The sequence below is a fragment of the Squalius cephalus genome (assembly GCF_949319135.1).
Source record: "Squalius cephalus genome assembly, chromosome: 14".
Taxonomy (NCBI): domain Eukaryota; kingdom Metazoa; phylum Chordata; class Actinopteri; order Cypriniformes; family Leuciscidae; genus Squalius; species Squalius cephalus.
Window position 1 is genome coordinate 1215046 of NC_137135.1, and position 27739 is coordinate 1242784.

The window sequence follows — 27739 nt, forward strand, 5'->3', positions numbered from 1 at the left end:
TTGTCTCTATTGTTTTGTGGTGCAAACGAGCCCCATTCAGTCTCAGTCTCCCCCTGCACACATTCACACCTCTCCAGCCTGGTTATGGCTCGAAATATGCATTTCTTTTGTCTGCATTATAGTTACTAACGACTGGCTATTCACATGCTATTCATAGGGTTTGAGTCCCTAATTTCTTTTCTCAAAGTTCACCTCACATTTTAAATAAAGAATAAAGAACATTCTTGAATAAAGAAACTTTCAGTAAGCATTCAAAAAAATATAAAAGTATAACTTCTAGGTTGCAGGTGCACCTAGGGCTAGCTAGCATGTTAGCTTAGCACACCATCAATACACGACAATTTATGAGATTAAAACCATGTTTGTGCTCCAAACTTACTTTAAAACGCAAGATGAGTGTTTTAAATAATCTTCTGTGATCTAATTTGGCTTCAGATAAAAATATCAGACAGAAAATATACTATTGTATACTGTTCTGCACAATGATAGTCTATATAGATTAGCATTACATTATAAATATAATCTATTATTATGAAAATACCTGGCATGTCTTGAAAAACACAGGCAACTCAAATATCATTGCAATCATGTTTATTATCTTCAAAACATCTGTATCTGCATTTTACAGCGCGAACTCTGTAGCTTTGTGTGTATCAGTGACGTCCTGGAATGTCACATGATCATGGCTCTTCTTCATGTTCCATATATGGACTATTATTGTGCATAATAGCGCCCTCAGGCTGTTGGTATGGATTGAAAACACAGTATCAGAGTATGCAAGCGCTCATAATGATTACATCGACGCATTTGGTATAAATTCAATAAATATTATTCCTGTCTATAGAAATATGATGTGAATCTATGAGAATATATCAATATTTCTCCAAGTCTGCACATTTTTGAGCTAAAGCCCTGAAGGACGTTGTTTTGTGTATCGCTGTCATGACGACAGCACGGGAGTTTTTTATGAATGAAAGCAGCTGACGCGCATAATTCATATTAAAGGTATCGACTCATTTTTTCATTTCATAACTCCTGACACAAATTAAGAAATAACTGTCGCTATAAGTTTCTCAGAATACAATAGTGGTCAAATACTGAAACTTGAGTCTTATATCTTTTTAATGATGTATAGTTTGTCGAAGTATAACATTAAATCTGATAGTAACTTTGAGCTATATATAAAAAAAACCGCTTCAGTGCGCCGACGCACTGGTGAGGCTTAACAGGTTAATAGTCTTCCACCAGCGCAGCTGTACACTCACAGGGCTCAGGCAGAGAAGAGGTTAATAGTATTTCACCAGCACAGCTGTACGCTCACAGGGCTCAGGCAGAGAAGAGGTTAATAGTATTTCACCAGCACAGCTGTACGCTCACAGGGCTCAGACAGAGAGAATAATGGACAGCTGTGACTGCGAGTGAACAGCAGAAACACAATTCCCACGCTCGTGTATTCACCACACACTGTAAGGTTTCACTCGTGCTCATTTCCATAATAAAACTGTAATTCAACAGACTCACGGTGCAACCAAGGCTTACACCCGCAATCCAGCCAAAGTCTTCTGTCTCTCTCTTTCTCTTTCTCTCTCTCTCTCTCTCCCGCGGCCTCCCTCCGCATCCGCGGCCGCTCACGTGCTGCGTGCCTCACATCTATTCTCCCTTCCTGCCTTCTGCCCCTTCACATGTCCTCTCCGCCCTCTTCTCTCATTCCAAATGGCTTTTATAACCCTCTCTCCTAATACGTGTCCCAATCATGGATCATAACGCCACCTGACGTGAGTTTTCTAATCAAGGCTCACCCGCCGCCATGATCTTCTCATAAGCCGTTTCTCAATACCAAGTACGCAAAGTTCGGACTTGAGTCCTTGGCAGTTCGGACTTGACAAGTTCGACTCAGGAGAACGAACTCCCGAGGACGGGAGGACACAAGTCCGATAATTCTGCAAATGGAACAGCGGCGTACTTGATCGCGTCACTCAGCTCGCTCTGGCTATCCGGTTATCTCTTTATGTATCTAGGCTACAAATAAAACAAAATATGTTATTGTAGCAGGGTGGAATAACTCCACCTATTGGGAGATCGTGCGCATGCGTGTGGCTTATTGGCTGCCCTTGTATGGAGTATAAAAGTGCGTTTTGGCGACCGGATATGCGTCTTGGTATTGCCGTCATGTCATCTGTTGCCGTCGACGGTTTAGACTGTGTCCTTGTCTTCCGTCTGCTGTGCGCTCGCTGTCTACTTATCACAGGTATGTTCAGCCTCCTTATGAACAAGTATTGATCGTGTTTCGCTGTTATCCGTTTTATTTTCAGTAAATATTTATAGCATGTTATTTACAGCGGTATGTTTCGGATCAAGCGGCTGCATTTCCGTATAGTGTGCGACCATGAATGGTTTGTTTACGATGACTGTTCGGATCGAGCGGCTGCATTCCCGCATAGTGTGCGACCATGAATGGTTTGTTTACGATGACCATCCTGCGGTATGTATAATTATAGCTTTTAGTAATTTCTTTAGTAATCTGTTATTTTCTTTTACATATTCTTGTTATGCTTTGCAGATCTGAGGGTCCTCCCTGCCTACTCAATGGGATTGAGCGTCAATATTAACTCGTGAAGCGCCTAATTGTGACTACGTTGCTGTTTTGCCTCAACGTTTAGTTTATAGTAACTGTGCACGTTGTTGCGGTGTCGTGACGCGTCGGGGCTGGTGCGGCTTGCTGGCTGGTCTGTCTTCACCAGCTGTTTTTCATACTTCATTCTGTGCATTGTAATTTATAATTGCTGAGTCTCAGTGAAGTTGTGCTTTTAATTTCTCTTTGTTTCCTTAAGATAAGTCATTTGTGTTTTGTTTTCGTTTGCTGTGTTATTTTTGTCTTTTATAAGTTTGTTGGGTTTATATTTATTTTCTGTGCAGGAGTTGGGGGTACTGGAGTGGGGAGGCTAGCTGTTAGCGTGTGGTGATTTACACCTAGTGCCGTGTTTTCTTGTATCCAATCCTCACGTGTGCGGGGGCGTGTGTTTGGGTTACTGGGGTTCTTCTAATTGAGGCAGCTAGCCCGTGTCTCCAGGTGCCTCCACTCCTGGTCAACTAGCTCAATTTAAATATAGGTTTGTGGTTGTTATGTGTCTGGTACATATTGTGCACGTTACTGTAAAATTGATTCTAAGAATCTCGCTGTGACGTTTTAAATATTTATACTTTCAATGTTGATAAATAAAAGTGTACTTCTCTTTTTTCAATATGACTCACGTCTCCTCACTCATCCTTTGATCAACGAACCTGTGCGCCCTTAGGGCTGTTAGTCCCCAGTATTCTGGGGTGGCGTAGTCGACAATTATCACCATAAGGTAGATTATTTATTGAGAGCCAATTCCGCTTCTTGCCACATTTGGCGTATAGTCGGCAGGGTGATCTGTGTTTGGGCTGAGACGTGGGTGTGTTTAAAAAGAGAAATTATGTGTTTTGTATGTCTTTTATATTTTTATGTTCTGAGGCAAAACAGCAGCGTAGGTGGTTTGAACCAGGTCTCTTCTATCGGCTGGCTTCCCTCTATGGTTGGTAAGTGGGATGTGAGTTATCGAGTAAGAATTGCAACATTTAGAGGGAGAGGCACGGGAGAGGATTCGGTATCATTCTTGCGTTTCTCGTTGTGTAGCCGTCATGGCAAGAGATCGTGTAACAAGTATCTCTCAAGTGTTTATCGTTGTGTAGCCGTCATGGCAAGAGATCGTGTAACAAGTATCTCTCAAGTGTTTATCGTTGTGTAGCCGTCATGGCAAGAGATCGTGTAACAAGTATCTCTCAAGTGTTTATCGTTGGGTAGCCGTCATGGCAGGACACTTGTAACAGGTGTCTCCCTCATGTTTCTTGTCGTGTAGCCGTCATGGCAAGAGGTCGTGTAACAAGTATCTCTCATGTGTTTATCGTTGGGTAGCCGTCATGGCAGGACACTTGTAACAGGTGTTTCCCTCATGTTTCTCGTCGTGTAGCCATTGATGCAAAAGGACTTGTAATCAGTATCTCTATTTTATGTTTTTGTCATGTAGCCGTCATGGCAAAAGGGCTTGTAACAAGGGTCATGTTCTGGTGTAACATCCAGTGATGAATCAGCTCCCCTTTAGGTCTTGGGATGGTTCCTGAGGTTTGTTCATCGTCGGGGCGACGATTTGTAATGGGGGGGTAGATGTAGCAGGGTGGAATAACTCCACCTATTGGGAGATCGTGCGCATGCGTGTGGCTTATTGGCTGCCCTTGTATGGAGTATAAAAGTGCGTTTTGGCGACCGGATATGCGTCTTGGTATTGCCGTCATGTCATCTGTTGCCGTCGACGGTTTAGACTGTGTCCTTGTCTTCCGTCTGCTGTGCGCTCGCTGTCTACTTATCACAGGTATGTTCAGCCTCCTTATGAACAAGTATTGATCGTGTTTCGCTGTTATCCGTTTTATTTTCAGTAAATATTTATAGCATGTTATTTACAGCGGTATGTTTCGGATCAAGCGGCTGCATTCCCGTATAGTGTGCGACCATGAATGGTTTGTTTACGATGACTGTTCGGATCGAGTGGCTGCATTCCCGCATAGTGTGCGACCATGAATGGTTTGTTTACGATGACTGTTCGGATCGAGCGGCTGCATTCCCGCATAGTGTGCGACCATGAATGGTTTGTTTACGATGACCATCCTGCGGTATGTATAATTATAGCTTTTAGTAATTTCTTTAGTAATCTGTTATTTTCTTTTACATATTCTTGTTATGCTCTGCAGATCTGAGGGTCCTCCCTGCCTACTCAATGGGATTGAGCGTCAATATTAACTCGTGAAGCGCCTAATTGTGACTACGTTGCTGTTTTGCCTCAACGTTTAGTTTATAGTAACTGTGCACGTTGTTGCGGTGTCGTGACGCGTCGGGGCTGGTGCGGCTTGCTGGCTGGTCTGTCTTCACCAGCTGCCACCTGCTTGATCTTCTGATTGTGCATCAGCATATTGAGTTTATGAATGTTTATTGTTTTTCATACTTCATTCTGTGCATTGTAATTTATAATTGCTGAGTCTCAGTGAAGTTGTGCTTTTAATTTCTCTTTGTTTCCTTAAGATAAGTCATTTGTGTTTTGTTTTCGTTTGCTGTGTTATTTTTGTCTTTTATAAGTTTGTTGGGTTTATATTTATTTTCTGTGCAGGAGTTGGGGGTACTGGAGTGGGGAGGCTAGCTGTTAGCGTGTGGTGATTTACACCTAGTGCCGTGTTTTCTTGTATCCAATCCTCACGTGTGCGGGGGCGTGTGTTTGGGTTACTGGGGTTCTTCTAATTGAGGCAGCTAGCCCGTGTCTCCAGGTGCCTCCACTCCTGGTCAACTAGCTCAATTTAAATATAGGTTTGTGGTTGTTATGTGTCTGGTACATATTGTGCACGTTACTGTAAAATTGATTCTAAGAATCTTGCTGTGACGTTTTAAATATTTATACTTTCAATGTTGATAAATAAAAGTGTACTTCTCTTTTTTCAATTAGACTCACGTCTCCTCACTCATCCTTTGATCAACGAACTTGTGCGCCCTTAGGGCTGTTAGTCCCCAGTATTCTGGGGTGGCGTAGTCGACAATTATCACCATAAGGTAGATTATTTATTGAGAGCCAATTCCGCTTCTTGCCACATTATAAACCACCACTCTGCCTCTTTTCATTTAAAAAAATCTTAAACATAATGGCCAGTGGCCACACAAATGTGGTTCAGGCAACGCAATTGATTATCTTCACTGCATATTTATAACAACACGAAATATAAAGCACAACCCTGACTCTTGATGAATGATGAATAAAAAAAACATAATATTGATCATTAAAACTAACATTTAGCAAAAAGAGACAGGGTTGTGTCATTTTATTTTATTATAGTATGTACATACAGTGAAGAGAATGTAGGCAACATGTAGGCTATAATAAAATATTTTATATGTTTTAAATATATAAAATAAAATGACATAACCTTTTTTTGTTAAATGTCAGTTTTAATGATCAATAATAGCCATTATAAAAGTATTAGTAGCCTAAAAGGTATAAGAAGCTATACAATAGTAAAGCAAACGATTCAGTCAAACAAAAGTCAGCTCTCTAGGCTACAACGTTAAAGTTAAATTGACTAAATAAAGCTATGAAACTTCACTTTGCCCTCAGCTTAACGTTTTGCCAGGGAACAATTATAGATTAATGAGACAAATTAAATAAATAAATCAATCGCCCGTTAGATATACACAAGACGATTTATATCTCACGTTAAACCACTAGACTAGAGACATCCGAGCTAGCGGCAAGTCAGCAGCACTAGCCGAGGAAAGGCTGTTCTCGGCGGGGTACGAGCGCCGAGCGTCCGATTGCCTGGTTCTCACAACTCCGAAACCGTCAGATCAAATTTTCAAATAGGCGCTATCTTTATAAATAAACCAAAGATTTGATCTTTAAACAACTACATTCTCGCCTGAAATACTCTTAAAACTACATTTCGTGACACAATTACAGCAGTATTTTTAAATTACGCGGGGTTTCTCCTCTGCTATTGACGCTTGCTGGTTGGTGTGAGATGCATTCTGGGATACCTGGCTGTCTCAAGTTCGCACAAGTCACCTCTCGATGCATCCTCGGTATAAGGGGCGGATCAAGAACACATCTGGGTATTTGAACCGGACTTGGCTAGATGTGAACTTTGAATTGGAACAGTACTTGGGCAGCGACTGATGATGTTTCACAAGTCCACAAGAACACAAGTACAGACAAGAACGCATATTGAGAAACGGCTATAGGGAACCGGAACCGTTCTGGTGTTCTGCTGTCATTGTTCCCCAGGGGAACATATCCCAAAAAGAAAAGTTCCGCCAGGCCGCTTGTCACTCCGTGACACATGCTCAGTCAAACCTAAACCAGGATCCATCTGTCTTGCACAGTCATCAACAGTAGACTATTTTCAGTCAAAACTCGGCTCAATAATGGAGTTCAAAAAGGCTACTTCAAAAAGGAAAATGAGAAGTCATACAGGTCAGGTGTACTATTATTAATATAACTAACTAACAATGATAATGTGGTACAAGAAAACGAATGTGGAGACATCGTTTTAGTCAGCAAAGATTAATTTTGGAATCTCGTTTTATTTAGCCGAATTTGTGTCGTCCGTAATAATATTTATATTATTAGGCCCATTTATTCGTTTAATTTTACAGCAGTTTGTGTGTATGGAAGCCAATTTAAATTTGAATCGTGCGAGTTGCGCAAAAGTTCACTTATCTGGCCTTATAGTTAATTTACTTTTAAAAAATGTATGTATATTTTTGTTTATATAATTTTTATTTATATTATTGGGCCCATTTATTCGTTTAATTTTACAGGACCTTTTGTGTAGGCTATATTCCTTCTTACATAGGCCTGTAATTTGAAATAAAACATTTCTATTTGAAAAATGTTGTTGTTACTCATTAGTTCTTTAGGAGGTAAGGCTGTGGTCTAAGCTAAAAGTGATATACATGTAGATTTTTTTCCTTTTTTGGTGCGAGAGTGGGGGGCGATTTGAGTGGAGCGCGAAGCAAACATCATTGAGCGCTGAGCGATAAGGAGCGGAGCGGCCTGATGTAGCTTTGAGCGGGGGAGCGGAGGGGTGAACAGTTCCGTGAGCGATGAGCGGAGATTCTCACCGCTCCACTCCGCTCGCATGCTCTGATTCTGACTCAGTCAAGATCTATGATATTAGCTGGGTGACTTCAGCTAGAGACATATCATAGAGCCGCATTTTGCTGATCAATGCTCTTCTAAATTCAGAAAAACTTGTGCGTGCTGAGGGTAAACTCTGGGATAGTCTCTCAATATCTTTAGGACATAAAGCTGTATTGACTGCTTGTAGCTGCAGTATGGGGGTTGCAGATGGAACTGTATCAACACCTTTTCCCTGAGGCTTTTGTCTAGCTCCACACACTTCAACTGCATTGCCAACTGAATGCCAAATTTCTTTGTCAAAATCAATCTGACGGACTCAGTCACTATGGAGTCCATGTGCTGTCCTAACAATGACTTGAACTGTCCATAAAGGAGTCACAAGACCACCTTTCTCAGTTGTTGGAATCAGCCTAGCATTCCTTCTAAACATTTTATGAGTTTACCTCACAATCAAAAACGCTAAAAAACTTCTCTCTACTGTCTACAACAGAGGGTACAATCTTATTAGCACATGATGCTAATCTTCCCTAGCTTTACAGAGGATAAACCTTCTCTAGCAAGAGGATTAAACAACTTCCCTGATAAAACAGAGGATGAACACTTCCCTGGCAATGCAGAGGATAAACAATATTAACATGCTAATCTTCCCTGCCTGGCAGAGGATATCTTTCATTTCTAAAAGCAAACTTTAGAGGATATCTTTAGTTAACCAAACTCTACAGCTGTTTGTTAACTTCTTCTCTGAATGGCGCAGAGGAAAAACAAATTTGTACTGGTTTGCAACGCTTCTTTGAATGGAGTGAAACTCACCAAATCGTTTGTTTGTAGAGAAAGATTCCGTCTGGGAAAGTTCAGTCTTGATTCTTTGTGCTTGAAGTTTCAAGATTCAGATCTTTGAGCTTGAAGTTTCAAGATTTAATCTGGAAAAGTTCATTCTTTGTTGAGTTTCCTTTTTCTCCATCCGGCTCACTGCACCAAATTGTTAGAAACTTTATTCCTTCATCGAAGCAAGACCAGGAGGCTTGGGTTGTATCTTTTAAGCAGAAGAGATTTATTCTTCCAAGTCTGTAGTTCATCAAGTCTGACTAAGGGAACAATCTCTTACAATTTACTGTATATACATTTAGGGGCAGGAACCAAAACTTTGTGATGAGACAGGTTTAGGAACCTGTTCTAGACTGAGAGTGTTGCCAATCCTAATCCACTCAGCATATCTATTCAAATGCTGAGACTCGAGTACAGGACTGGCAGGACTCTCTTGCTAAAACACGAGCTCCAAGAGCCATTAAGAGTTTCAGTAATCTTACAAATGCAGAAAACAGGACTGGCCGGAGTCTCTTGCTAGAAACTCTGATAATCATCATTTATACATAACCTTAACATGCTAAATTCAATGTAAACCTAAATTAAACATTTAATAAATTTGTAAAACAACAGGACAGATGTGACTTTATGTGGACAGATGTGACTTTATGTGGACAGATGTGACGTAATGACGCAAAGACATGATCGAATTTCCACCAGTACCACTGGAGTTAAAACATCATTACACGCTCACCATTTAGAATCGCGCTAAGGCAAGCAGAGAGTTTTGAACACTGGGTTATGTACTTGCTCAAAAAAATATTTTGGATAATTTATAACCCAAAAAAGCTACGGACTCCAGCTTTAAATAAAAGGAAAGTTTATGTCAATTAAAAGTTGCTATAATATTTAGAATGTTCAGTGATTGTTAATAAAACATAAACATCTGTCAATTTTAGGCCTATTAAATAAATAAAAATATTTTTAACTGTATGCTGAATGACTTTAATTACCAATTTTATCCCCAGAAATTTAAAATTATAAATATATCCAACAAATAAGAGGCATCAGTATCAGTGTTGGTCATACTGGCCTTCATTCTAGTACTGGAGTACAGCAAACATGTAAAAGATCTGTCTTAATGTCTTTAGCTGCATAAATTTGGAGATTCAATGAAATTGACCTATTTAATGTTGGCTGCGATTAATCTCAATGTGTGGTTAATTCATTCATTTGTTTAATCGGTCGACAGCAATAGTTCTGCATATTTGATATGGTCAAAATATTATGTCATCACAACGAGTCCATCTTAGCAGACCAGCTCAGACTAAACTGGTCCTGTCGGGTTGAGATGTTGAACACTGAGATTCTGCCTGCAGACCAGCACACACACGAGAGGGTCTGAAATCAATCTCACACTCACCAAGATACAAGGAATAATACTAACTTGAAGAGGCAGAGGAAACGAACGATTAAAGAATAAGAAAACACTGGGCAGATAAAGCAGCAGAGTGAATATGAACACAACCCAAATATGACGATCTGGTTCTCTGGATGTGTGAGAGTGACGATCAGCACAACACAGAGCAAAACTAGATATTATCCATGTGATCACTGATATAATGAACACTGAAAGATCAACCAAAAAATACAATTCTAATAATAAAATGTCACAGATAATGATACAGAGAAACACTTCTATGTAGAAAGCAATGATAAATGGTGAAGAGAAACCAGAAGCAGTGTCCAGTGGATATTTCACTGAGAGAATTCCCTCTAGCGCCACCAGCTGGTTCAGGAGGAGACCACAGACTCTTGATGAGGACCATAAAGATACAAAAACACGAAATGACCAATCTTCAATCCTGTGGAGCTCAAATAAGAACAGTTTTAACAGTATATAGGGACTCAAGAAAATCTCAACACAGTCAGTGATGAGGAGGAGGATGATGATGGCTGAAATACGGTGTCCATTCTTTCTGTGATGAATTAGATCGCTGGCAGACCAAACAAGAGCTGGTAGACCTGCACATACACCGATGATGATGAAGATGGACCATCTGACCCTTATCTGTAGAGGGACATGATCCCAGAAAAATAAATACTTTTCCATATTCTTTGATGTCTTTGATCTCTTTGGAATATCCAGCTGAAAATATGTAATTAATAAATGAAAAAGTGAAAAATTAGTATCTGCTGAATAAATGCTGAGCAACTTTCAGAAGTCACAAAGCTCATTTCCAGCTAAACATACGACTGAAAATATTCAGACTGAAAATATTAATGCATTCTACCATTATGAAACAAAAATATATGCGAATATACTGCAAAATATAATGCGTTATATTACATAACAGATTTCCATATGGGAAACTAGTGCTTATATTTTTCAATATGCTGCAATATATGCACTGACTGTGTATGGCTGTATATTAATACATATAACATATTTATAAATGACGACAAAAATAGCATTACATGTAATATTCACAAAGTTTTATCCTTTATTGTGTACAAATACTGCACATACATGTTCCCAGATAAATGTGAATGTATATTCTCTCACACACACACACACACACACACACACACACACACACACACACATTCACGGAATTTGTTACAACAGATTGAATTGCATCAGATTTCTAGTTCCCAGCATGCTTTACTTCTGACTCTTAAAGGAGAGCAAATGTTAAAATGAAGTGTTATTTAATGTTAAAAGGATAATAGGATCTGTTAGTGTTTAATGCTCTATTATTTTGGAGTTTAAAAGGTTTTCTGGTGTGTGTGTGTGTGTTTTTGGGGTCATTGTGCTAAAGAGTAGAGCCTGTGGGTCGGTTGATGATTGGCTGAACATTATTAAGACTATAATTACTATATTTTAAAAGTAATGTCTGTGCTCTCTTCAACACAGTGATAGTCTCTTAGCTAAATACTTTAGTACATGCAGGTGTTCTGGTGCTTTTGAAAATATGAAACATTTATAATGTAAATAATGAAAAAGTATAAATATATTACATTATATATTTCTCTATATGTGTGTTTATGTTGCATGAGTAAATATATCTGCAATATATTACACATGCAGTACCATATCTGATCACATATACATACAGTATATATATATATTATGAAGTGTATTACTGAATATAAAATGGCATACATTATGATTTATTAGTAAATAAATTGAAATAAACAACCATGTCTTACCTAGATATATTCAGGAGATTTCTGCAGCGCTGTGCTCATGGCATAAGAACGTTTGCAGTCTTGCTTGATTTCTTCTCTCGTTCTGTCTGTGTTTTTGCTCTTTCTTCTCTTTTCTACTGCTGGTTTCTGGTTTATCTGCTGGTTTTTGGTTTATCTGCTGGTTTATCTGCTGGTTTCTGGTTTATCTGCTGGTTTGATCTCAGCTCTGACATCTGAGCTCTGACTGTGGTTTCAGTAAGAAACACGGATAATATCTACTTAAACCATCTTTACTTAAATGTTTAAAAGCTGTAAGTGAAATTATATAGCACCTCTGTAAATGTAGTGTAGATAAATTATCTATTTCCCCACGATTTTCTGTTATTCATTAAGTTTGTTATATTAAGTTTTATTATCATACTGGGAATTTGTCCTCTGCATTTAACCCATCCAAGTTAGTGCACACACATTAGGAGCAGTGAGTAGTGACATTTCCTATCATTCTTGAGAATCAAACCTGTGACCTTTGGGTTACAAGTCTGACTCTCTAACCATTAGGCACCCAATAGAGAAAAGATCATATTAATATAATAGACACAGACTTGTAGTGGAAATAACATTAATTGACATAATATACCCTTGACGTTTAATTGTGTAAAAAAGGCCTATCACTGAAACCACAGTCAGAATTTGTGAGCTGAGAACTGCAACCACACAGAGTTCAAAACCAGCAGATAAAACCACCAGAAACCAGTGGAAGAGCAACACATTCTCACTCTAAAGACATCAAAAACTGAGACATGGTAAGTGCTTTGCACATCACTATTGTAGTTCAATAGGCAATTCATAACTAATTTACAATTCAGTCAGGGCCACTTTCGTCAAATGTATATTTATTATAATGATGCATACAGTTAGTGTTGGCGGTATGGTTCTGTTATGGGCAAAATCCACATGCCCGTCTATGCAGCCATGCCTGAACAGAGCGGCGACAGCAGCAAGTAAAACCCCCTGGGGTAACTTAACACATCCAGTAATCATGCATACATAATTAATTCAATTCAATTCAATTCAAATTTATTTGTATAGCGCTTTTCACAATACATATTGTTTCAAAGCAGCTTTACAGAAAGTGCATTTCAGAAATGTACATAGAGAAATACAGTTAGTTAATCATGTATTGATTTAGGGCATAAACATCGCCAGCGTCGAGTCGTCTCTTCACAGGCGCCGAGTCGTCTCTGCACGGGTGTTGGAGAATCTGTAGTTTCCATGAGAGGCTGGATACAAACTGGAGCTGACGATCTGTATTTAACTAGCGTCCCGAGATAACAACAGAAAAGCATATGGGAAATAATTAGCGTAGCTGCTGTTCGCAATATTAATGCATTCAATCTGATTCAACTGTAGTATAAAATGTAAGTATTATGTGAATGCCTGGCTGAAGAGATGCGTCTTTAATCTAGTTTTAAACTGGGACAGCGAGTCTGAGCCTCGAACAATATCAGGAAGGCCATTCCACAGTTTAGGAGCTAAATGTGAAAAAGCTCTCCCTCCTTTAGTGGACTTAGATATCCTAGGAATGACCAGAAGCCTCGAATTTAGTGATCTTAAAGAGCGCGATGGATTGTAGGGCGATAGAAGTTCCGTTAAATACACGGGAGCTAAACCATTTAGGGCTTTATAGGTCAGTAGCAATACTTTGTAATTGATACGGAACTTTATAGGTAACCAATGTAGAGACGACAGAATTGGTGTTATATGATCGTATTTTCTTGATCTAGTAAGAACTCTAGCGGCGGCATTTTGGACTAACTGTAGCTTGTTTATTGAGGATGCAGGACAACCAGCTAATAAAGCATTACAGTAATCTAGTCTCGAGGTCATGAATGCATGAACTAACTTTTCTGCATCAGCAACAGATAGCATGTTACGTAGCTTAGCAATGTTTCTAAGGTGGAAAAAGGCTGTTCTTGTAACATATGAAATATGATTTTCAAAAGACAAGTTGCGGTCTAATATAACACCCAGGTCTTTTACTGTAGAGGATAAAGTAACAGGACACCCTTCTAAATTAAAGTTGTATTGTAAGAGGTTCTGTGGGCAGTTTTTTGGACTAATAAGTAATACCTCCGTTTTATCTGAATTTAATAGCAGAAAATTACATGTCATCCAGTATTTTATATCTTTAACACACTCTGTTAATTTAGATAATTTAGCGTTTTCATCTGGTCGTGATGAAATATATAATTGAGTGTCATCAGCATAACAGTGGAAATTAATTCCATGTTTTCTTATAATATTACCAAGTGGCAGCATATATATTGAGAATAGTAGAGGGCCTAACACAGATCCTTGCGGTACACCGTAGTTTACTGACGTTATCTTCGATTTTTCCCCATTTACGCAGACAAAATGGTAACGGTCTGATAAGTATGATCTGAACCAGCTTAATGCCTGTCCCTGAACACCAGTGTAGTTTTGTAGTCGGTCTAAGAGTATTGTGTGATCTATAGTATCGAACGCAGCACTAAGATCAAGTAAAACTAGTATTGAGATACAGCCTTGGTCAGAAGCTAAAAGTAAATCATTTGTGATTTTAACGAGCGCAGTTTCTGTGCTATGATGCGGTCTGAATCCAGACTGAAACTTTTCATAGATATCATTTTCTTGCAAGAAAGAGCACAGTTGAGCGGACACAACTTTTTCTAGTATTTTAGACATAAATGGAAGATTTGAAATGGGTCTGTAATTTGCTAGGTTATTATGATCTAATTGTGGTTTCTTAATAAGAGGTTTTATAACTGCCAACTTGAATATTCTTGGAACATGACCTAAGGATAAAGACGAGTTAATAATATTGAGAAGAGGCTCTTCCACTACAGGTAACACTTGTTTCAGTAGTTTAGTTGGTATTGGATCTAATAAACACGTTGTTGGTTTAGATGCAATGATAAGTTTATTTAACTCTTCCTGTCCTATAGTTGCAAAGCGCTGTAATTGTTCTTGCTGGGTGATAATTGAGGCTGAATCATAAGACACCATTAAAGATTGTACATTTACAATTGTGTTTCTGATGCTTTCTATTTTCTCAGTGAAGAAATTCATAAAATCATTACTACTACACTGTGACGGAATATTTTGCTCCGGTAACGTCTGTTTATTTGTTAGTCTAGCGATGGTGTTAAATAAAAACCTAGGATTATTTTGGTTGTTTTCTATTAGTTTGCGGAGATGCTCAGCCCTGGCTGCTTTTAGGGCCTTTTTATAACGTGACATACTGTCTTTCCATGCGACTCTAAAGACCTCTAGATTAGTTTGTTTCCATTTACGCTCTAAATTACGAGTTTCTCTCTTTAGAACATGCGTAACACTGTTGTACCATGGTGCTTTAGTTTTCTCTCTAACCTTTTTTAATCTAATTGGTGCAACGATGTCTAATGTACTAGAGAAAATGGTGCTCATAGTGCTAGTCATTTCCTCTAGTTCATCTGTTTGTTTGGGTTCACTGAGCAGCTGAGATAGATCAGGTAAGCTATTTGAGAAATGATCTATAGTTGTTGGAAGGATTGTTCTGCCTGGTCGATAACGCGGCGCAACATGACAAATTTCAGCAGTACGTAGTATGCAAGTGACCATGTAATGGTCAGTGACTTCATCACTTTGCGGTATAATATCTATATCGGTTGGATCGGCTCCATGTGATATAATTAAATCTAGCGTATGATTAAGACGATGAGTGGGACCAGTTACGTTTTGCTTGACCCCAAAGGAGTTTAATAAATCTGTAAACGCAGCCCCTAAAGCATCATTTGAATTATCTACGTGTATGTTAAAATCTCCAACAATTAATGCTTTATCGACATTGACCAAAAGATCTGAGAGAAAGTCTGCAAACTCTTTTAGGAAATCAGCGTAAGGCCCTGGCGGTCTATATACAGTAGCCAAGGCTAGAGATAATATGGATTTCTTTCTTACATCTAAGAGAGTAACATTTAGCACAAGTACTTCAAACGAATTAAACCTGTGACCTGTTTTCTGAGTAACAGTAAGAATATCTTTATAGATTATAGCAACACCACCGCCACGACCAATCAGACGGGGCTCATGCTTGTAACAGTATCCAGGAGGAGTAGACTCATTAAGACCGAAATAATCATTTGGTTTAAGCCAGGTTTCAGTAAGGCAAAGTACATCGAAACTATTATCTGTGACCATTTCATTTACAATAACCGCCTTAGGTGTAAGCGATCTGATGTTTAAAAGACCTAGCTTTATAAATTGTTTTTGTTCACTAATATTGAGATTTTCTGGTTTAATCACAATTAGATTTTTCTTAGATCCTGCAGTAGATTTATTATTTGATCTCACTAAACGAGGAATAGACACAGTTTCAATATAATGTTCTACATTGGTACTTATATCAATTAAGTTTGGACAGCAAAGAGTGTGATTTGGACTTTGACTTACTAGTCATATGGTGTGTAGCGTCTTGGAGATGTTGTCCGACAGAAGAGCCGCTCCGATTCTGCTGGGGTGAAGGCCATCAGCACGGAAGAGCCTAGGTCGCTCCCAGAAAAGATTCCAATTATTTACAAAGAGCAGTCTCTGTTCATTACACCATGACATTAACCATTCATTTAGAGCAAATAATCTACTGAACCTTTCGTGTCCTAGTCGGTAGGTGGGAAGCGGTCCAGACACGATGATTGTTGTTTCAGGCGATGTACTGCGTACCGTCTCGATCAGGCTCCTGTAGTCCTTCTTCAGAACCTCTGACTGCCGTAGCCTGATGTCGTTCGTTCCCGCGTGCAGCACGACAGCTCCGACGGGCTCGTCACCGTTCAGAATCCCGGGAACCTGTGCAGCAACATCGAGAACACGAGCACCAGGAAAGCAGTGAGTGCGAACCTTACCTTTACCTATGGTAGCACGGACATGCCGGACGATGGAACTGCCGATGATCACAGCGTCGCATTCCGTCTCGCGTAGAGGGGAGAAGCGGTTCCGGGTGGAGATCTCGAAGGCCGGGAGGGGCGGAGAGGTCCTAGCTCTGGTCCTGGCCCGCGTCTTCCGCTGTGGAATCACCCAGGGTCCATGTTGTTGTGTCGGTGCCGGAGTGAATGAAACCAGGGATGATCGCATCCTGGGCAGAGAAACACATGGAGTAGACGAGGTCGGAGTCAGAAGGTTACTAACCACTGACTTGTGAGCATCGGCGCGTGATGTTTCAAGCGCGAAACGTCGATCTCGTAGCTCGGCCTGTCTCTCTAGTAGGTCGCGGATCTGCTTCTCCACGGATTCCAGCTCTAACTGCACAGAATGCAGCTCGAAGGTGTCCTCACCTGCACTCAAAGGTAACGTTAGACACACATCCGTTATATTCGCCATTATAGCAGATGTGCTATAATGGCGAATTATAGCTTTCAGTGATACGGGTGTAAATAAGTCGATCGATAGGCGCGACCACGCGTGTAATGCTAGCGGGCTAAGGCTAGTAGCGGAAGTTCGAAAGGTTGGATATATGTAGCGATATCAGAGCAATCCGATTGTTTTTTAAGGAGAATAGTATTCCAGATATGTTCACACGCTATAAAAATGAAAAAGTTTGTTTGTAAAAGAGTGTAAAGAAGAAAAACAAGGTTTCTGAATTAATTCGACGGAGCTCCAAACACAACAACGCACTCAGTCCATAATTACACCAAGCGTGCCGCACAAGCCCTGAAAAGTGAAGCCAAAACGTCTCGATCGCCCCCCGGTGACTGGTCCTAGTATAGGTCATAAGCCCCGCCTCCCCGTGTTATTCAACGGGATGTGAGACCAACTAAACAATTAAATTACACTTCAAATATCTTTTTCCAAAGGTGGTTTCTTTCATTTGCTGTCGTTTTTATCACGCTGTTGTAAGTTCAAGTGTCTGTTTCAAAAATAAGTTGGTTTTTAGTTAGTTACGTGATGCGGTGGTGTAACGTCATGATTGACAGCTGTGATTGACAGGTTCTCCGAGCGAAGTAGTCACTGAAGCACCAACGGACGTTTTTTCGGGATCTTCGGAGGACTGAGGAGATTGTATTTACTTTATTTTAACAAGCCTCTTGTCGTACTGCAATCAATTTTTAAAAAAGTGTGCAGAATGCTCTCTCCCTGAGTGCATTCTGCGAGAGTGAGGACGGAGCGTTGATTTTGCGGCTTTACTTCCTGCTCACTACTGCGCAGGTCTGGTCCCGAGATCGCTACTGCGCAGACTCAAGTTCCAATATGTCAGCGCCATATCGGGACTCTGGCGGCTTCCGTTCTCATCAATGGAAGAGAGCGAAGGGGCGTCGTCCATCTTTTTTTACAGTCTATGAATTACACTCACAATTTACATGAGTGTTGTAAACAAGCCAAAATATATGAAGGATGATACAATGAAATGAACTATGACAGTAATGAACATAATTAATATTACAGATTCAGTTAGGTGGAGCTGGGGATGGAGGGGGGAGTTAGATGCAGTGTGCAGATAAGCAATAGAGAGGCTGAATCAATAATAGTATACATTATACTAAGACTAGTGTAGTATCTAATAAGAATCTATTCTATACTAACAATGCATTAAATCACATTACACATTAACCCTCTGGGGTCTAAGGTGTTTTTGGGGTCCTTGAGATGTTCTGACATGCCCTGACATTTGTGCTTTTTTTCAGTTGCTTATAAACATTAATGGCAAAAAAAAATTACACTCTATTTAGCACAAACAGGGCTACCATAATATGTGAGCAACAAGAATGTACATGTTTGCATTTTTGAGAGAATAATGTTTATGCATGGTTATTGAAAAAACTAAAAACTAAAGTTTCTGAAATAAGGCCACAAAACACATACTAAATATGTGTCAAAACTTTTGACTAATGGATGTGGTCGTCTAGAGTCTTTTCTTCAAAATGATGTGAAAATCATCCTGCCTAATCAATCACATAACACAATACATTGATTTAAATTTTGCAAAGCACTTTCTGTTTGGAAAGGCAATATTCGAGTGGGCGTCAACGATCCAACACCATCATGCATATTTAGTGGTTCACACCTGAGGAGACAATGGGGCCCGCATACTTAATGAGCCATTCATTCAGGTGTGTCACTGAGCCACAGGAAAGAATGCAAGAGCAACAGTTGGAAGCATCTCAATTTTTTTTTATTTTTCCACATATTGTGCTTGCAAATTGGCCTATAATATCCAAGGAAAACATGTCTAGTAATTGTGCAGTTAATTCTCATACTGTATTTTCAGTTTTGAAATATTTATCCTCTCCCCAAATTTGTCACTAATAAAACACAATAAAAATTATTTAAAGAAAAGTCTTATATTTACCTTTTAATAGTTTGTTTACATCTACCTTGTAAATATATTTTTTTATTAAAAAGGTTACAATTACAACAACAATTCAAGTGTAATCTTTCTTTGTAAAAACTAAAGTATACATTTTATCATACATATTTTAAAGTTAAGGATTTGATTGGTTATTTGATTACTTTATTTTTGACAAAACATACTATATTTAACATGAGCAAATATTGGCAAACAAAAGCTTATTTGAGGTGGCAGATATTTTACAGTAAAAATGTATAATCTATCCAAAACTAATCAACGAAATGTTGTCTTTCATATGTCTGTAACATAGGTCTTTCATTTTTATTATAAGAAATATAAATGTTAATTTGCAGTTTAATACGTTGCTTATACAAATACATTTTATTTCAACATATTTCAGTCGATTTTTACTCAGTATAGCAATACAGTTTGCTAAAACCGAAACATTCATTCACAAACAGAAACGCCTGACTGTAACGTTGTTTTTATGAAATATTAGGGCATATAAATGTTAATTTTCAGTTTAATACGTTGCTCATACAAATAGCCTACATTTTATTTCAACATATTTCTGTCGATTTTTACTCAACTCAGTATAGCAATACAGTTTGCTAAAACATTCATTCACACAGAGACGCAATTTAAATTTAAACTGTCTTTTTGCGAGCTGTGATAAACAGCGCGCATCTCTGCGGCTGCCGTTCATTCATTCACAGAAACGCGATTAACTTGAGAAGGGAAAAAAAAACTTACTACATATTCGGATCCTCTCTCCTGCAATACCCGCACTCTGAGGTAGATTTTCCATTATTATTATTCCTCACAGCGCTGCCAGATGGTGTAAACACGTAGGCTACAATGGTCTGATTAAACTTGTGTTTTCTCGAGCTGATATGGGGGCGTTCACAGGTTTGCTTGGATTGCCTCAGTAATTTGCGTTTGAATAGCACGCGCTCTCCGTGGGCGTGTTCACATTACATTTGAATTAGCTCTAATGAGCTCGACTGGAATCGCTCTATTTTAATGCAGATTTCACAAGATGAGAATATTTGTTTTTTATATAAATTACCTCATTTAAAAGAAGATAATTCAAGCTTCATGCCTGTGTGTCTGTATGCCTGTTTGACTGAGTATTCGCTGAGTTACAGTTCATTTTCGGACGCGTTTCAGAATGGTCTTCACTGACAGAGAGAAGGCAGAACTCGCATCACGTTTATTTTTCTTCATTTGGCAAAAAGCACAACACTTTGTTTTTATTGTGAGTATACACAAAAATAATACACATTTAACAGAATTGATTGATGTATGAAACTTGCTTGTAATATCAAAGTCAACAGAGCAAAATTAATTTCTTTTGAACTGAACTGAAAAAAAGCGAGCTGGTATCGCCCCAGGGGGTTAATAAACCCATTTATACTTTTAATTGTCTCTGTGCTTGAAAACCCACCTTATAAGTCAATGAAATCAAAGATCTATGCTACAAGCTCGATATTATAGACTACCTTGAGTAGTTTTTAATTCATAAACTCAGAAAGTTTGATGTTCGTGGCCAGAACATAAACTTTCTTGGAGTTTGTAAATAGGGATACCACTTCTTAACTGTGATAATCTGACATTTATTCGCTGGACGAATGATTGATGATCAGACCAGTTACAGAACAAGGTAATCTCGATAATTGATAAAGTAAATGTACATGCGATTTCTGAATTATTATGACCATGAGTTATGATTATTAATATTTCCAAAATTCCCTATATCCTTGAGCTAATACGCATTTACCCAGAGTCGTTTATGTTACATTAGATGGTGGAGAAAATTTTGGGCAGTTTCAAACTTTATTTGGTGGGTAAATTCAGTTTCAGTTAAATGTGTTTATATTTATTAATGATTGTGCACGCGCGTGTTAAATTGTGAGAATGAGTCGCGCTCAAACTCACCAGCTGACTACAAAGTCAGCCAGTCCAGCACTCAACACATAATTTAATAAACCGCCTTTAAGACGAAGAAATCTCTTAAGTTAGTGCGAAGACGTAAATCTGAATTGAGCTAAATTCCTCAATTTTCAGTCGTAATAGGCCTTCTTATTATATCGTTAATAAACGATAAAACTCCTGGTCAAAAATTGGCCTAGCTAACCAATTTTGTAAACCTATGCATTAAATCATAAAGTGCTATTTTGATTAATGTTTATGGGAGGTGCAACAGACGGATAATTCCTGTTGTTCGCAGCTTTATTTGCTAAACTGACGGAAAATTCCTGTTTTGCTCACAGCTCTATTAATTAAACAGATGCGATAATTCCTGTTTGTTCAGTTTATTAATTAAAACAGACGATAATTCCTGTTTTTATTTAAATCGTTTCATAGATAATGTGTAATTAAACAGACGTGTAATCCCTGTTAGTCACATGTTGTGAAACTCACGTCATTTTTCGCATGCAACTGAGCGCAAAATGAGCCCAAAAGTATAGTGATTCTAAGAAAAAAATTCCAGTCTCAGTTGCTGAAACACTGACCAACAGCCTTTAGGTGTGTGTGGCAGTTCTCAAATTACGCGCTCCCACCGACGTCATCCTGCGTGAGCACCGCCTCCCACTGACGTCAGCCTGCATGAGCGCAATAACGCCACCTTCTGGACGCTGTCAGATAATACCTGCTTTCATTTCCTGCCATTGATTTTCTCTTCTTTTCCCCGATTATAGAATAAACGGTCTAACTTCTCAAATACTTACCTTCATTCAAAGCTTAGCTTATGCTGATATTATTTGAAGTTAGACAATTCGCTTTTCTGTTTTTGACTGTCACACTTTAAGTGAAGTTCGAAAAAAAAAACTTTTTCGAATTAAAGCTTAGACTTGCTTCACTCAGTTCATTGATAGTCCACCTAGGAAGAAGGACGCCACCGTGTGGCCATCTTGGGTCGACTTATCAATATCTGTTTCACCCCCAGTCTCATTGAAGTGTCTCAACATTGCTACCCTTCTCGTTTGATTATTCTATAATCAATACTAATAACTTCAGTGTTATTGTAAGGATTATAGGAAGTCATTCTGAATTTCAGTTTCAATTATTTTTAGTATTGATACTTCACTGTTATCATTCTAATTTTCTTTCCTTCCTTATTATTATCATTTGGACCTCTCCTTGTATGCTTATTTGAATTTTAATTTAAACTAGTTTGAATTTTAATTTAAATTGTGTCTACTCAACCAGGTGGACCACTGAGAGGACATACGCCCCTCACCTTTGTGGCACAAACCCACTGCCGGGGCCTATCCCTCTGCCTGCGTCTCAAGCCTGTGTTGTTTATTCAAATTTAATTTCTAAAAATTTAACTGTCGGCATCAGTTAGCCCCGAAATTCTCATAGACGGCATAGCCCGTATGAGTATAGCTAATTAACCCTAAAACAAACTTGCATTTTTGTCTCTTTTTGTGTGTGCTGTGCTTCTCTCGCCACAGTAAGCCGAGATGTCGAGCTCACCCAGTCCCGCAGTCCGCTGGCACAACCTCGAGACATGGCTGCGAGAAATGACAACAACCATTCTACCCCAGGACGCCGCTGACCCACAGTACCTGGACCAGTTTGAGACCTACGATCCAACCCAGAAGTACGACCACGAGCAGCTGGCCAAAATCTTCGGAAAACTCGCACTCAACCTCGTCACCAAGGCCCGGGCCAGCGAAAGGACCAACCTCGACCTGGAGCAGAAGGCAGCCGCACTACAGCTCCAGGCCACAGAGGCCCTGGAGGACCGAGCACACACACAGAGCCGTCTAGACCAGCTACTCTTCCTGACCGAGGAAGAGGACGAGACGGACACAACGCTACAACAGGAAGTTGAAAGACTTCAAAATGCCCTAGACGATCTTCATCGGCACACAGACCAAAGACAGCAGTCGGAGGAAAACACCCGGAAGGAACTCAACGAAAGGCTCCAACGGGCTGAAGCTCTCCTTGAGAGAGCAGAGACTGAAATCCATCAGCTCGCTCAGCAGAGACACAAGCTCCAAGATGAATTTGACACTGTTCATGCAGAACTGAGACATTCTTACAGACTGCAGAGTGGCTGGAACGGAGAAACACACATCACAGAGTTTCTCCCGGCCAGCCACCCCAACCCTGTCAGCCAAACACCAAAAGCTGAAGGGGCGGAGCTGAAAAGGGTCAGAATCCTCTCCAGACGGATTGGGCCCCCAGCAACAGCTCTCCTCCCAAAAGCCTTGACAAGCTGGCAAGAAACATTCCTACGTTTGCCGGAGACCACAGTGTTCACGCGTTCCTTCAATACATTGATTTTCACCTGCAAACTGTCGCCAATGTGACAGCTTGGGACAAATTGTACTTGTTACGAATCACCTCAAATAGAGAAGTGCGTAGTTTTCTGGATCGCCAACCAGAGACTGTCAAAGCAGATTACAAGCAACTGCAACAAGCTTTGATCCGCGAATTCTCTGATCCAGAGGCAGACCAAGGGTTTATCGCGGCCCTTGATGTCAAACAGGCCCGACTTGAACACCCACACACCTACTATGGCCGACTCAGACAAACGCTCTTCGGAGCAATCAACACACCACATATGGAAGAAGATGTAACCTTTAGAACTTTGTTTCTGCGGAATCTGCATAGCACCGTGAGTAAACATCTCGGTGTGCTCGTCTGCCCACGAACCATGTCTACTCAAAAACTCAGAGACTTAGCCCACAAGGCTTACACCAAGCAAAGGGCTATGGATGAAAAGACTGTAAAAAGACACACAATCTACTCCGTCTCTGAGCACTGCTCAGAGCTAGACACAGAAAGTGTCCAACAACCCCTCAGTCACAGGCCTTACCACAGAGAATCAACACCGTTCCAGACCAGCAGATGGCAGCACAACTGTGACGGTGCTCAGCCAAAGCATTGGACCGAGCGCTCGGAAAGATTCTGGAACCAGCATCACCTGCCGTCCAGAACTCCAAGCCCAGACCGTCGAACCTGGAACCCCTCTCCCCAGAACACTGGTGAGCCCGAGTCTTCTTACACAACAGATGAAGACAGTGCAGCCGCGTCTGACACAGACACAGAAAACGAACACTGACACCTACTGCTTCGAGGTCATGACTGACCTGCAGTTGAGTAACCAGACCAATGTCTGCGCCACATACAGACCAACCACCCTCACGATTGCAGTGACTACACAGCACAAACGAACTTTACCAACTACACTGCACGCCTCAGAGCCGCTTACGCTACCTCCGCTGTGTACAACAAGGTCATGCGGGCCTCTGACGAACAGACCTGTCCTATGCCACCAAGGACGCCCCATGTGCTGAACACCGCAGCACCAAAGCCACGCATGGGACATCAAAGCATGTGGCATACCAACCTCAGCGAAGCAAAAAGACCGTCCTAGCCAACCAAGGACAACCTTCGCTGAAATTTTTCCTCCCTTCCTCTCTCTCTCTCTTTGGCCTCTAACAGGATGCTGTGGTGGTTCGCTAGAAAGCAGCCACAATCGGACATCACCAGATCCGGCATCCGGCATCGCATGGAGAGAGAGCAGCCCCGACTCCTGATTACCAAGGCAGGACTCACACTCAGAAAGTCTAACACTGTGATGTGCATCTCCACGGTCACCGACCACGACCCGACACTCGTCTTGGCTTTCATCCTGTACCAGACTCAACGAGACGTGAGCATCCACAGCCAAACTCACAAAGCCGTGTCTGGCGGTTTCCTACAAACCCTGGAAAAGGGGGGGGGGGGGGGGGGGGGGGGGGGGGGTCCCACACCATCGACCACCTCAACCTCATTTGAGCTGAGTCATCAGCCTAGCAACCACCTGCTATTTGACAATCATGATCCACCTGTCATCCATTGTGCTAATTTGTTGTTCGATGAAGTCCATCCCCAAGTCTTCATCTAACAAAAAGGGGGAATGTAGCGACAATGACTATGACATGCGGTCACATGCTGTTCAAATTAGTAAATCCTGATCTCCAAACACATCCTTCGTTGTCTCCTTAGACAACAGTCTGTTCATGGTGCCTCTAAGTCTACCATGAACGGTCAAAATTGCATCTTTGTGGCTCCCCAGAGGGACATTTGAGTCACAAAAGGAACCCTGTTTTTGGAGAATCCCCTCTAAAACCCCCATGCCTTTGAATCATGTGACAAGACTCGAGACATTCCACACACACACACACACACACACACACACACACACACACACACACACCAAGAGACCAACCTTTGTGTGTAACTCAGGATAAGCAATATTTCTTTTAAATATATGTACAATTCCATTATGCATGTGTGGTTAGTTTGCCTTATAATAGAGGTGTGGTTTGCAAGAGTATAATTTTGAATTCTAAAGGTTCCTCAGTAGTGTCTTGTAACACGACCTCGACCTGGTCATAAACTTTTATGACTCCAAAGCTGCAGCTCATCCAGTTCCTCTGCAAGCCTACATTCCATACACTTCCACACAGGCGATCCAAGAACCATGTTTTTGATATGTATTTTTATGTGTGTATAATTTCCATGGCAGATTGAGATTTTCTATGTTCTATCATAGAAATCAATTGACTCTTAAAATGCTCAGAATCCTACGTTAGAAATGCATATCTGTATTCCCATATTCTGTACACCATGTCTGGTATCATTCTAATCGTAGTGATCTCACGGAATTACATATATGTATGAGATTACAATGAAATGTATTCTTACGGGTATTATCTTTTCTGAAAGAGGAAATATGAATTCTATCTCTCACATGACAAAGTCAAAGTAGGCGTTTCTTTCACAAACAAAGAGACTTTCTTCCCGCTTCAGATCAGAAGATCTGATTTGCTGTTGTCACAAAAACAGGGCATAAACAGATGTCTTTAAAAAGCAAGAGACCCTGTTTCCTCGCTCTCTCACCCTGCTCTCTCACCTCGCTCTCGCTCTGACCTCTTCTCACCGGCAACGCTTCTCCAGGAACCTCTGGAAAGGCTTTGGCCTTCTCCTCGGACCAACACATGTTCGAGTCGTAGCTGCCGTTCTTTGCAACTAAGTTCCTACTGGCCTTTCCCCTCCACAAGGGAAATGATCTGAACTTTCTCTGTAACGTTAAATTCAAGTGAGCCTTTACATCGTCTTGCGAAACGACCCAGAAGACGAAGCTAGATGCAAACCAGCCGGACACGCGCACGTGTTGAAGATTTTATTATTTAGAAAATAAGTAATTTAACTGGTTTTTGTACACTATTATTTCCTTGTCTGTGGGTGACTTTTGCTTGACTTTGGAACCTGAGAGCTGTGTTGTTGCAGCAGAAAATTCTATTTCAGTAATGTCACATGGTACAAAACTATTTCTCAAAATACCTATAGAATGTATTGCCCTCATGTATAACCATCTTTGGGGCAACGACTCAGGTATATATGTAGGAAGCTAGCCACAGAACGGGAGGGTCTTTTCTGCAGAGGGACACTCGGCTTTGTTTTGTTAATAAAGTCTAATTTTTTCTGATATCAAATATCTTTGAAGTCATTCCCCTGAAAAGAATTAAACCACAACAAATGGCGACCCCGGCAGGACGTGGCTTAGGAGCTGAAGGAGCCACAAAGGGATCGCTGGTGACTCACACAGACAGTGGCCGCTGTACTTTGAGGTGAGCAGTTTTTGCTTTTGAATAAGGTATGTGTTAGTCACCAGTGGCCCGGATGTGGTAAGAAAAGCTTCTCCAAATTTAAAGAACTTAAAAAGTGAAAAGGAGTGTTTGATATCAGAAAAATTGCATGCATTGTCTTTGTAGATGTCAAGTAGTTGGTAAAAGCGCGGGGCAGCTCCCGATAGTGTTTGCTAGTGCTTGTTTAATCCTGAGTGGATTCTATAACTACTGGTGATGCTGATTTAGCGCAAAGAGTTTTGACGTACGTACGTAAGGTTCTGTGTTTGTTCATCAAGTGGGCCTCGATGGATGATGAGCAAAAAGCATGCACACAGGGGGTTTGAATTCACTGATAAGGATATCAGTTAAGTTTGTGTTACTTGTCAAGAGGGCCTTGAATGGATGACAAGCGTACTGATATAAGGATATCAGTTATTGATGTGTTATACCTGTAAGTGGGCATTGATTGATACAGGTGTAGTTTAGCTTATAGCCTATAGATAGTTGATCTGCAGACATTTGTAAGAGGGCCTCGAAGGATACAAATGAGCATGATTGCAGATAAAGTCAATTTCCGGGTACCTTATTAATCTAATAAGAGTCTGCTCAGGGGAATTAGGTCTTATTTCACTCTGTTGTGTTGAGGAAGTGAATCACAGAGGTTTATGGAATAGGATAGTTAAAAGTGTCACTGTGTTGATTAGTGAATCTGTTAATGTATTGTTCAGATCTGACAGGGAGTACAGAATAGTGTGTGTGTGAGTGTTTGTGGGATCCTGTGTCTTGTGTGACTGTGCCTGTGGTTGAAAATAAGTGACCTCTGATCCTGGTTGCGTGAAGGGACAGAGAATGTGTGAATGACCTGTGAATGAAGGGACTGAAATGGTGTGTATTAGAAAAAAAAGAAAGAAAAGTAAGGGAAAACAATTGTTTCAAGATATTAACTTAGCAGAATATTGTAGTATAAAATAAGTTAAAATAATAAGATATATATTTAATCAATAAATGTAATGATAAATATTAATAGATGAACACAAATATGATTGCACGTG

General features: G+C 40.2%; 1 protein-coding gene across 1 annotated transcript; it reads right to left on the reverse strand.

Moving 5' to 3' along the window:
• Positions 1-12755: 12755 nt before the first annotated feature.
• On the reverse strand, positions 12756-17311 carry LOC307171207 (uncharacterized protein). The gene is made up of 2 exons (XM_079892695.1): positions 16164-17311; positions 12756-12998 (listed from the first exon to the last, which is right to left on the reverse strand). Exon 1 carries the CDS (start codon positions 17082-17084, stop codon positions 16167-16169), a length of 918 nt encoding a protein of 305 aa, XP_079748821.1. The 5' UTR covers positions 17085-17311; the 3' UTR covers positions 12756-12998; positions 16164-16166.
• Positions 17312-27739: the final 10428 nt, after the last annotated feature.